Source organism: Pseudopodoces humilis, chromosome 24 (genome assembly GCF_049639895.1).
Source record: "Pseudopodoces humilis isolate 2021_Gansu_Grassland_sample_001 chromosome 24, ASM4963989v1, whole genome shotgun sequence".
Taxonomy (NCBI): Eukaryota; Metazoa; Chordata; class Aves; order Passeriformes; family Paridae; genus Pseudopodoces; species Pseudopodoces humilis.
Window position 1 is genome coordinate 1,510,728 of NC_142223.1, and position 10,620 is coordinate 1,521,347.

The window sequence follows — 10,620 nt, forward strand, 5'->3', positions numbered from 1 at the left end:
GAGGGTGCTGGCACTGCCCAGGCTCCCCAGGGAAAAGGGGCACAGTCCTGAACCTGAGGTCAAGAAGCGTTTGGACAACACTTTTGGGTACGTGATGTGACTCTTGGGGTGTCCTGTGCAGCACCAGGACTTGGGCTCAATGATCCATGTGGGTCCTTTCCAACTCTGCGTTTTCTGTGATTCTGTTCTGATTTTTTGCTAAGTCGTGTTTATCCAAAATCAAACACTTCTTTCTTGTCTTGTGCTCTGGCAGTGAGGAGGTTCCCAAAGGAAACTGGGAGGGAGCACAGATGGGACAGGTGACCTGAAGTGGCCAAAGGGATATTCCACCCCACAGAATGTCCAGTACGTAAACTTGAGGGTGTGATTGGGAAGGAGCTGATCTGGGTTCAGGAAGATCTGACATCAGTGAGTAGATGGTGAGCAACTGCATTGTGCATCACTTGTTTTCCCCATTATTATTATTGTTACTACTGTTGTTGTTGTTTTGTTGTTGTGGTGGTGGTGGTGTTATAATTTACCATTACTACTGTATTTTACTTTATTTTCAATTATTAAACTGAGATGGTGTGGAGTGTCCATCCCTGGAGATATTTTTTAAAAACCCAACAAAACACCAAAACACAAAAGGACGGAATCCTGTTTCGTTTGCTCTGGGATGACCCTTCTGGACCACACCGGGGCTCTTCCAGCCTGACTCCAGCGTGTGATTCTGGGACTCCGAGGCGGTGGCGCTTCCGGGCAGCGAGCTGCGGTTCCGGGGCAGGGCAGGGGTTCCGGGGCAGGGCAGGGGTTCCGGGGCAGGGCAGGGGTTCCGGGGCAGGGCAGGGGTTCCGGGGCAGGGCAGGGGTTCCGGGGCAGGGCAGGGGTTCCGGGGCTGAGCGGCGATTCCGGGGCTGAGGAGCGGCTCCGGGGCTCAGCAGCGGTGCCGGGGCTCAGCGGTGGCTCCGGGGCTCAGCGGCGGGTCTGGGCACTGAGCGGTGGCTCCGGGAAGGGACCGGCAGTGGCTCCAGGCACTGAGCAGCGGTTCCGGGGCTCAGCGGCGGTTCCGGAGCAGAGCAGCGGTTCCGGGCACTGAGCGGCGGCGGCTCCGGGAAGGGACCGGCGGCGGCCCCGGGCACTGAGCCCCGCAGCCCAGGGCACTGAGTCCCGCAGCCCCGGGCACTGAGCCCCGGGCACTGAGCCCCGGGCAGTGAGCCCCGCAGCCAGGGCACTGAGCCCCGCAGCCCCGGGCACTGAGCCCCGGGCACTGAGCCCCGCAGCCCGGGGCTCCGGGCCATGGAGGAGCAGCAGCGGCGGGCGCTGCGGCGCGGGCGGGCCCGGCTGGTGGCGGCGCTGCGGGTGGGGCCGCTCTGGGAGCCGCTGGAGCAGCGCGGCCTCTTCACCCGGCCCATGCTGGAGGAGCTGCAGGTGCGCCGGGGAGCGGGGCACTGAGCTCCGGGGGTGCCCTTGGGAGGGTTCTCTGAGAGCCGGGGGATAGCTCCTGCATCCCCTGAAACCAGGTGACGGGCCCAAGGGAGGGTCCTGTGCCCCTTGAGCCCTGGGGACAGGCCTGAAGGGTCTCCTTGCCCTGGTGACAGGCCTGAGGGGGGTGGCTCCATGTCCTCTTGGGCCCAAAGAGGGAACCCATGTCCCCTGAGCCCGGTGACAGATCTGGGGGGTGGCCCCCAGGTCTCTCACTCTAGTGACAGACACTCTAGTCCTGTGTCCTCTCAAGAACAAGTGAGACTCCCCTCACTCTGGTGACATAGTGGAACTCCATATCCCTTTAGCCCTGGTGACAAGCCCAAAGGGATGGCATGGCCCTGTGTCCCCTCACTCTGGGGTTGGTCCTTGTGCAGATAAGATGTTTGAGAACCACCCCACAACTTGTCCCTTCTTGTCCCCAGCCCCAGGCAGTGCCAGGTTTAGGGGTTTCTTTTTGTATCCCCATCCCAATCTGATGACACCCTTAAGGTGTTTCCCCCCTTGGTTACAGGTGACAGGCCTGGGGGTGTTTTTACCTCATCTTTCACACTGGTGACATCCCAGTTGTGCCTGTTTGTCCCCAGGGACCAGACTTGGGGTGCTCCCTCTCCCCCTTTCCCTCTAGACCCCTCGGAGGGCTGGGTGTCCATTGTTTTTAGAGGGACATCAGGGCTGGGGGCCTCTGTGACTGTTTCCACTGAGTTTTGCTGTTGTTTACCCCGTGTCCTGGGTGCAGATCCCACATTCCCCTGCTCAGAGCAGTTGGAAGAGCTGCCCAGGCACTGCATGAACACCCTTTCTGGGTTCTTCCCCTCTGCAGAGCGCTGGCAGCCGAGGAGAGCAAGCCCGACAGCTGATCATTGACCTGGAGACTCGAGGGAAGCAGGCTTTCCCTGCCTTCCTCTCCATCCTGCGGGACACCGGGCAGGGTGACCTCGCTGAGATGCTGCTCCAGGAGTGCGAATCCCGGCCGGTGCCACCACAGCTGCCAGACCTGCGGCCCGTGGAGCTGGAGCTGCGGGAAGGAAAGCAGCGTAAAAGTCAGTGTTGAGGGTCTGGCGTGTTTTTGGCAAACAGCAGCATGGGGGGTGGCAGCTGGGATCCCTCTCACTTGTGGGCAAGAGTCCGGGAAGTCATGATTTCTATTATCCTGGTAGAGGTGACTGTAGGGAGAATCATGGAATCCCAGAATGGTTTGGGTTGGAAGGAACCTTAAAGCTCATCTCATTCCATGAGATGCTCATGGAATTCATGCTCATCCCTGCCATGGGATTCCACTATCCCAGGTTGCTCCAAGTGCTGTCCAACCTGGTTTTGAACAACACAACACAGCTTGGGGCAGCCTGTACCTCCTGCTTTTCAGCAGTGGAACCTTTTGAGCTTGGGCTCATCCTCTGTATTTTTGTGTCGTGTCATTACAGATGGGACCCCTCACGAACGTTTGTCTATCCCAGTCCAAGCTGAGAGTGAAAGACCTCGGGTACCTCTTGTGCCAGCCCGAGGTGAGCTCCAAGAGCCAGAGCTCATTTCCAGTGTGGTGGGAAGGGGAAATTCAGATGTGTTGGGAAGGAGGTGAATTCTAGGAGTGCAGTGTTGTGGAGTGTGGTGAGCTGAATGCTGTGTCTGTTTTGTGTTGTAGGTTCAGCTGTTGACAAGAGGAGCCGTGACCAGGTTAGTATTTGAGAAGGCTAGAAGTGTTCCCTACTGGGCAAAAGCTCTGTGCCTCATGGGTGGCTCCAGAAAATATTTCTGGAAGATCTGCTTCTCACTTTGTCTTACCTGAGCAATTGCTCCGAGGCTGTAACAGGGCCAGTGGTCTCAGAGTGGGTCAGTCATTAGTCAGATCCTCCTTAAGAATACCACAGTGATAACACAAATTCTTGGCTCCTTTTGGTGAGGTTTGATGACAATGCCTAAGAGAATTTCCCAGAAATTTCAACTTGCTGTCAGAGATGCTACAGATAAAGGAACAGTCGGTTTTCCACAAAGGTTTTCCCCATTTTAGTGGGTTGTTTCTAAATCATCAGCAGTTCCCAGCTACTGATGAGAAGATGTGTGTGGAGAATCGATGCTCCTACCCATCCCTAGGACTAGAGAAATGAAAACCCGTGAAATTGAACCACTTTAAGGACTCCCATTCCTCACTGGCATTGTATCCTGCTGGATTAGCCAGCTTGGAATAAGAGGGAGTTTAATTGTGACATGTCCCTGCCAGGATTACGAGATGAAAGCGGATCCCTGCGGACACTGCCTGATCCTCAATAACGTCAGTTTCTCCAGAGACTCGGGTCTCTCGACCCGAGAAGGCTCTGACATCGACTGTGAGAAGCTGGAGAGGCGCTTCAAGGCCTTGCATTTCACCGTCCTGACCCGGCGGAATCTGAAAGCTCAGGTGAGGCTGCTTGTGTCCTGCTGACACGAGGGATGAGAGCTGAGCCCCTGGAAGTGATGGGAGCGCTTCAGGGGATGTGTCTCGTGTTGGCAGCACACCAAAAACCTCCCACAAAGAAACAACGAACCACTTACATCCTCCTACTTCATTGTGCTGGAATTGCAGGAGGAGAGAGGACTTTGCACACTTTGATCCCTCTGCATGAATGTTGAATCCTGGTTGTGATTTGTAGGGGTTTTTGGGATAACTGACAGCTGTGTCATGTTTGTCTGTGCCATCCTTGGCTGTTACTGGAAGTGTCAAGGGGGAACTTGATCATCTGGAGGTAAAACCTGGTTCTCTGCTCACCCACCAGCTCCCAGTCAGAAGCAGCGGATTTCAGTAGATAAATCACGTGGAAATGCGCTTTAGTTTGTGGTGCTGTGTTGTAAAGAGTGCAGAGAGGTGAGAAATCTGTGTGTTAGAGCAGCTAGTGTTAAATAAGGGGAGAGATACAGAAATACTCTCTGCTTTTGCCAGCTGTACTTGGGGCTCACATTACCCTGTGGCAGAGATTGACCAGATCCAGGGCAGTGCAACTGGAGCAGGGCCTGGCAGTAACCTGTGGCTGAGATATGGTTCAAAAAACTCTCACTGTGATCTTTTCCACACAGGAAATGGTGTTGGAGCTGCTGAAGCTGTCACGGCAGGACCACAGTGCTTTGGACTGCTGCATCGTGGTCATCCTCTCCCATGGCTGTCAGGTGGGTTTGTCCCATCTTTGTTCCTTCAGGAAGGGGTTAATTCCCTGTCCTCTGATCTCACACAGGCTGAGAGGGAAATGCTCTGTCAAAACCTTGTTCTGCCACTGCAGTATGTTTCAAACAGTTCCACCCTTACTCTGAGTTAAAGAAAACAGGAGCTTCTCTGGTGTAGTCTGATCCAGTGGTGCCAGTGGACAAGTGTTTTCCATTTTGGAAGTTGGGGCTAATAATTTGGAGCTGAAGGGAGGTCCCACTCAGCCTGTGGTCATTCAGTCCTTCCTGTTCTCCAGCTCTGACAGGGAGATGCTATTAGCAATAAAGCCTTTTTGTTCCAAGTCAGTTCTGGAAGGGTGAGGAGAGGCGTCCTTAGGAAAGTGGTGTAGGGTATGTGCCTGTTGTACCAGAGGATAAAGAGCTCCTTTGCTGGAGGATGTGGGATATGAGTTGGATAACAGAAGTCTGATTGCTGGGTTTTAGTGCATTTCAAATGTCTCCTGGATGTCCCCTCACCCTGACTTGGCCACAGGGATTCCCACAAACAGCAGGATTTGTTTAGGCTGTGGAGCACCTGGTGGGAAATGGGCTCCCTCAGAACTGCTGTGTCACCAGCTCCTGCATTTTCCTCTTGCAGACGAGCCATATTCAGTTTCCTGGAGGCGTTTACGGAACGGATGGAAAACCCATTCCCATAGAAAAGATTGTGAACTATTTCAATGGCTCCAATTGCCCGAGTTTGAGAGGAAAACCCAAACTGTTCTTCATCCAGGCCTGTGGTGGAGGTGAATCTTTGTGTTGGCTGCGGAGATGTGGTCAGGCTGTGGCTTTGGCTCCCTTTGTGTTCATTGACTGCCCCTCTCTCCAGCTGTCTCCTCACACCAGCTGCCTCTTCTCTTTCCACGTGCTGAGAGGCTGCTCCAGCTCTTCAAACACAGTGAGGAGTTTTGTATAATCCACCAATGACTTTGACTCAACCAGTGCAGCTGAATGGCCAAAAAAGCCTTATTTTGTTCTAGGGCCTTTGTCCTTTTCTTTCCCCATCTTTTATTAACGTCGGATGTACAACCGTGAATCTCTTGGGTGGGATGAACGTCAGGAGCTGTCTTGTTGCTGCTTTTTTCAGAGCAAAGGGATCAAGGCTTTTTAGTGGATTGTGATTCACCTGAAGAGGAAACTCCTGGGGGTTCTTTGGAATCGGATGCGACCCCGATTCGGGTTCCGTCGGGTAACGTGGATGAGCCCGATGCCGTTGCCAGTTTGCCCACACCCAGTGACATCTTGGTTTCCTACTCCACTTTTCCAGGTGAAACATCCTTTTCTGGGCATGGGGCAATTAGCAAAACAGTCAGAGCTTCACAGACAAAGATAGAGGCAGTTCAGGACAACCCAGCTCTGTTGGAGGAGCAGGAACTTGTTGGGATGAGAACACCAGATGGGTTTTGGCATAACATTCTCCTTCTTTCTATAAAGGTTTTGTCTCCTGGAGGGAGAAGTCGAGAGGCTCGTGGTATGTGGAAATGCTGGACAGTGTGCTGGAGCAATATGCCCATTCAGAAGACCTGCTCAACATGTTAGTGAGGGTAAATGTCTTTGTTTTCTGCTTTTTTTTGATGAAGGAAATAGGCAGGGGTGTCATCAGTTGGCATGGAAGCCTACACTCAAAAAAGGAGTGAGGATATTGAGTGTTGAGTTTAGGGATGGGCTAATTTGAGGTACTGCAGTGAGGTTTAATTACAAAGAAAGTGTCTGGCCTCAATCTGCCAAAAATCACTGGAGGTTTTTCCAGTGAGGAGTAATCCTGGCAATGCAGGCTTTAATCCTTCTGAAGAAATTGCTGAAAAAATGTTGTGGCTTGTCCTATCCAAGCTGATGGGATTTGGGTGCTCCTATAAGCTTGTCCTGGGGGTGGAGGAGCACAGTACAATGAGTCTGGCTGATCAAAGTCTTCCTTTGTGTGCCTTGCTGACACAACATTGCCAAAGTTGCCTACAAGTGTAGGTGCCTCAGATACTTTTTCTGTTCTCCATGGGTAGGAGACAAGTCCAAGGTGGAGGGAGAGAGGACTTAGAGAATCACCTTGTTGTTGTTTCGTGGTCGTTGAGGTGCTTCTTTGGCCACCTCGGCGTGGCAGCCATCGATTTCAAGGGATGGGGAGAGCATCCTGTTCCTCAGCCTCTCTCCTGTTCCCAGGTGGCACGTGCTGTCTCTGCCAAGGGGAGGTACAAGCAGATCCCAGGATGTTTCAATTTCCTCCGTAAAAAATTCTTCTTTGTGTGTGACTGACACCTGGGCTTTGAGCCCCCTGCCAAACGCTGGAGGTTCTTCCCGTGGCTGAATGAAATCCGTGCCCACCATGACGTGGTGTCAGTGCTCCCCGTGGGTTTTGTCTGTGTGTCCAGATGTTTGTCTGGAGAAATGTGACCTGCCAGCGCTGGCTTTGCCGTGAAGTGGAGATGGAGATTGTGCTGTGCCATTGGGAAATGATGTGGATGGAGCAGGAAATCCCTTTGCTGGAGAGCAGAGCCAAGGAGAGCACTTCTGGCTCGTCCTGACATGGCCACGCTCGGCCTCAGAGTGTTTTCCTTTGCTGATGGTGATATTTGTGTCCTGTGCTGCCTGGGTAACTGATTGAGGGGACCAGGGTCTGATGTTCAAGTAAAACAGGTTGAGTTTTTAAGTCAACATTTCTAATAAATTCAATTAAAGAGCAAATCTTTAGCTGTATTCCCTTGTCTGTTCCATCTCCTCACTGCCATTCCAGCACCTCCTGAAGGCTCCTCTGAAGTGGGGAGAGTAGAAACCTTCACTCAAGTCTGCTGTTACATTTACATTTACATTTGTCATTTACAATGTGGCTGTGCCAGCCTACGGAGAAGGCATCCTGCTCCTTTTGAGGAATCAGTCAGGAGTTAGAGCAGGAAACTGGTGAGGATTCAATCAAATACCAGTAGAGTTCTTAAGGAGCTGCTGTGGTGCTGGCCTTGGCTCAGAAATCCTGCATCTGTGTTGGATTTTGAGGGGGCAAAGCATCCTTGGAGCCACCCTTGGGAGGTGCAGAGGCTTGGGGTAGGTCTGTGCTGGGGGGTGCTTGGGGATTCCCAGGGAGCCTGGGAATATCCAGTCTGCATTTGCAGCCACTGAGTGTTTCTGTGCTCCTTTGGGAGCATTTCAGGTGCTTTGAAGGTGCTGCAGGAGGGAGTCAGGGCTGTCCTGAGCACCCCAAGGAGGGTGTGGCTGTGATGGCCTTGCCTGTGCTCAGGTGTTTGTGAGAGCTCGTGGTTGTCTCCTTCTCTGTTCCCCTTCTCCATCCCCAAGGGGAGTGGGGCTCTGGGCTGCCCCGTCCTGTTGCTGTCCAGTTTTGTACAGAGCTGGTTGTGATCCCAGGGCTGATCCCACCTCCCCTGGACCCGTTCCCCTTTGGGAAAGGTGACCCTGCACTCTTCCCCTTCTCTCCCTAGGGATGCATTGGGGCTGGGGTGGGGGTGACTGTGGCTGCAGATGGCTCGTGATAGAGTGACACACGTGGATGGAGATGGCTCCTTTCCATGACACGGACTGCAGTGGCTGCTCCTTCCCCAGGGCATCCAGAGGTGACAACAGACTGGGAGTGCTCTGGCAGCACAGGTGGTGAGGGGAATGTGGTGGGGCTGCAGGATGACCCCCAGGTCCAGCCTATTTACCTCGAGACCCCCATCATAAATCTGCTGCCATCAAGTACCAGCGAGATCCCGTGAGACATCCCAGCACCAGCCAAGACACCCAACACCTCCTTGGGCCAACCAGGGGCCCTACAGCCACCCCCAAGTTCCCTAGAGCCCCCCAGGACCTCCAGGCCAGATTCCAGCCACTTTCCCATCAAACCATCGGTCAAGCCTTGAACCCTTTGACTCGGCAATGGCTCTGCTCCGAGCTGGGAGTACCTTGTGGGAAGTCTGCCCACCTTAGGCTCCCCAGGACCCTGCCCAGCCTCACTGCACGATGTGAGGGCTCTCCCCAGCTCCTGGGCAGAAGCCCAGGACCGCAAGACACAGCCCCCTGGTTCTGCTCCACCGTGTCCCCCCAAAAGAACCACACGAGACCAGCTCAGCACTATTGCCTTTATCACACCCAGTGACTGTCACTACTGCCTTTATCACACCCAGTGACTCACTACTGCCTTTATCACGCTCAGTACTTGTGCTGCAGGCCGTGTCCTCAGTTCTCTGCCATTTTCTGCCAAAGACAAGCCATGGGGAGGCTCAGGGTGAGAGCGCTGCCAGGGCAGGGGCGCTGTGGCCAGCTCCCTGTGCGGGGGCAGAGGAAGGGACACCCACCTCGTTGATCCAGTCGATGTAGGCGGACACCCGGGTGAAGACTGTCGGCTTCTTGGCCACGTTGCAGCCCAGGCCGGAGCCGAAGCTGACGATGCCATCCACCTCCCAGATGCCATCATCGCGCTGGCAGTTCAGGGGGCCGCCAGAATCGCCCTGTGTGCAGAAACACTCCGGGCCGTGGGTCCTGGGCACCCCAGCAATTCCTCTCATCCCTCCCGGCCATCCATGGCTCCATCCCCTCTCCTCCCAGCAGCGCCCACGCTCACGTTGCATCCGGAGACGACGCCGTCGCCGCCGGCGCACACCATGGTCTCGAGCACAAGGCTGCCCCACCAGTCCCACTTGGAGCAGGTCTCATAGTCCACCACGGGCAGCAGAGCCTGCTGCAGGACGTCAGCCAGGGGCCCGTTGGCTGCAAGGACAGTCACATCTCACACCCTGCACACCCCAGGGACTCGCTGGGGACCCTCCTGGGGACACCCCACTTACTCCTGATGCGTCCCCAGCCGGTGACATAGCAGGGGTAGTTGTTGGGCAGGATCTTGCCGGCGTCAGGCAGGCAGGAGGCGCGGATGGTGTCACTCTCCTGCACCTCCTCGGCCAGCTTGACCAGGGCAATGTCGTTGCTGCAAGGAGACACAAACCATGGTCCCTGGCCAGGAGAACAGGGTTCCTGGCCATGGGGACAGGGGTTTGTGGCCACCCTCGACCCACCCCTGATACACCTCATGCCCTACATGATGAGGAAGGAGTTCCATTTCTCATGGACGATTATCTTCTCCACACCCACGGCCACAGAACCGGGCTCATCATCCACTGACAGGTCCTGCTTGCCCAGCACCACACGGTAGGTCATGGAGTTGCTGCCAGAGAGAGAGAGGGGGTGTCAGTCCCCACAGATACCTTACCTCCATGGCACAGGTCCCCCCAGCACCCCAACACCCACCTGATGCAGTGGGCAGCTGTCAGCACCCACTGGGGAGCGATGAGGGTCCCGCCGCAAGTGTGGCGCCAAGATCCATAGCTACTGTACTGCAGTGAGATCTGCAAGGGGCACAGGGTCACAGCAGGAACGTCCCCATCCCTGTCCCCATCCCTGTCCCCATCCCTGTCCCCATGCCTGTTCCCATGTGCCCCCTTACCTGCCATGGCCAGCTGTGGGCTACGGCGTCTTCACCTCCCACCACGCGGGCGCCCAGCTGTGGTGGCACGGCTGGCTGGCCGCATCCGTAGGCTGTGTGACAAAGGGACATCAGAGGCTGCCTGTGCCCGTGGCTGGGGCTGTGACAGGCCCCACAGTGCTGTCCCCCCTGCCCCGAGCCTTCCCCAAGCCCTGCACTCACCGTAGCCCAGCAGCAGGACGAGACACACGGCTCCCAGCATGGCTGTGCTGTCCAAAAGTGCCGCAGCAGGGCCGCTCACCCCTCTTATGGTGTCCCCACTGCCGGGGACCTTGGGGTGGCCCCGCCTGCCACTGCCATGTGGGGACTGTCCCATGCTGTGGGGCTCCTCAGCCCCTCTTATCACACTCCCTGTCCCGCCTGGGAACGGCCACGTGTGCCCGGCCTGTGCTGGCACCGTGCTGGGACATGGCAGGGACACTCGGCCCTGCTCCGGGAATGGGCAGGGTCCCTCGTGGGGCACAGCTGCTGGGCAGCCCCCCAGCCACGGTGCTGCCACTGGGGTGCTGGGCAGCCCTGGTGCCTCC

At 55.7% G+C, this 10,620-nt stretch overlaps 2 protein-coding genes across 3 annotated transcripts; one reads left to right on the forward strand and one right to left on the reverse strand.

Annotated features, from left to right (window-relative positions):
• The first annotated feature begins 888 nt into the window (after window positions 1–888).
• CASP9 (caspase 9) lies at window positions 889–7,311 on the forward strand. 2 transcript variants are annotated; one of them, XM_014257210.2, is made up of 10 exons: window positions 889–1,410; window positions 2,288–2,507; window positions 2,889–2,969; window positions 3,107–3,138; window positions 3,683–3,859; window positions 4,513–4,602; window positions 5,234–5,381; window positions 5,723–5,902; window positions 6,070–6,179; window positions 6,772–7,311. In XM_014257210.2, the coding sequence occupies exons 1-10, from the start codon at window positions 1,279–1,281 to the stop codon at window positions 6,880–6,882; spliced, it is 1,281 nt and encodes a 426-aa protein (XP_014112685.2). In that variant the 5' UTR covers window positions 889–1,278; the 3' UTR covers window positions 6,883–7,311. The 2 variants fall into 2 exon arrangements, with proteins under 2 accessions (XP_014112685.2, XP_005528445.2); XM_005528388.3 differs by having other exon boundaries at window positions 6,790–7,311.
• Window positions 7,312–8,682: 1,371 nt separating this feature from the next.
• On the reverse strand, window positions 8,683–10,297 carry LOC102104533 (chymotrypsin-C). The gene is made up of 8 exons (XM_005528273.3): window positions 10,256–10,297; window positions 10,055–10,146; window positions 9,859–9,956; window positions 9,650–9,775; window positions 9,402–9,538; window positions 9,179–9,324; window positions 8,913–9,065; window positions 8,683–8,811 (listed from the first exon to the last, which is right to left on the reverse strand). The coding sequence occupies exons 1-8, from the start codon at window positions 10,293–10,295 to the stop codon at window positions 8,794–8,796; spliced, it is 810 nt and encodes a 269-aa protein (XP_005528330.2). The 5' UTR covers window positions 10,296–10,297; the 3' UTR covers window positions 8,683–8,793.
• Between the last annotated feature and the right edge of the window lie 323 nt (window positions 10,298–10,620).

Bases quoted from the DNA above. Each gene is read 5' to 3' on its own strand.
- CASP9 (XM_014257210.2), top strand. From the start codon at position 1,279: ATGGAGGAGCAGCAGCGGCGGGCGCTGCGGCGCGGGCGGGCCCGGCTG. The intron at 4,603-5,233 runs GTGGGTTTGTCC...TTCCTCTTGCAG, and splicing joins TCCTCTCCCATGGCTGTCAG to ACGAGCCATATTCAGTTTCC. The intron at 6,180-6,771 runs GTAAATGTCTTT...CCTGTTCCTCAG, and splicing joins TGCTCAACATGTTAGTGAGG to CCTCTCTCCTGTTCCCAGGT.
- LOC102104533 (XM_005528273.3), bottom strand. From the start codon at position 10,295: ATGCTGGGAGCCGTGTGTCTCGTCCTGCTGCTGGGCTACG. The intron at 10,147-10,255 runs GTGAGTGCAGGG...TTTGTCACACAG, and splicing joins CGTCCTGCTGCTGGGCTACG to CCTACGGATGCGGCCAGCCA. The intron at 9,957-10,054 runs GTAAGGGGGCAC...TGCCCCTTGCAG, and splicing joins CCCACAGCTGGCCATGGCAG to ATCTCACTGCAGTACAGTAG.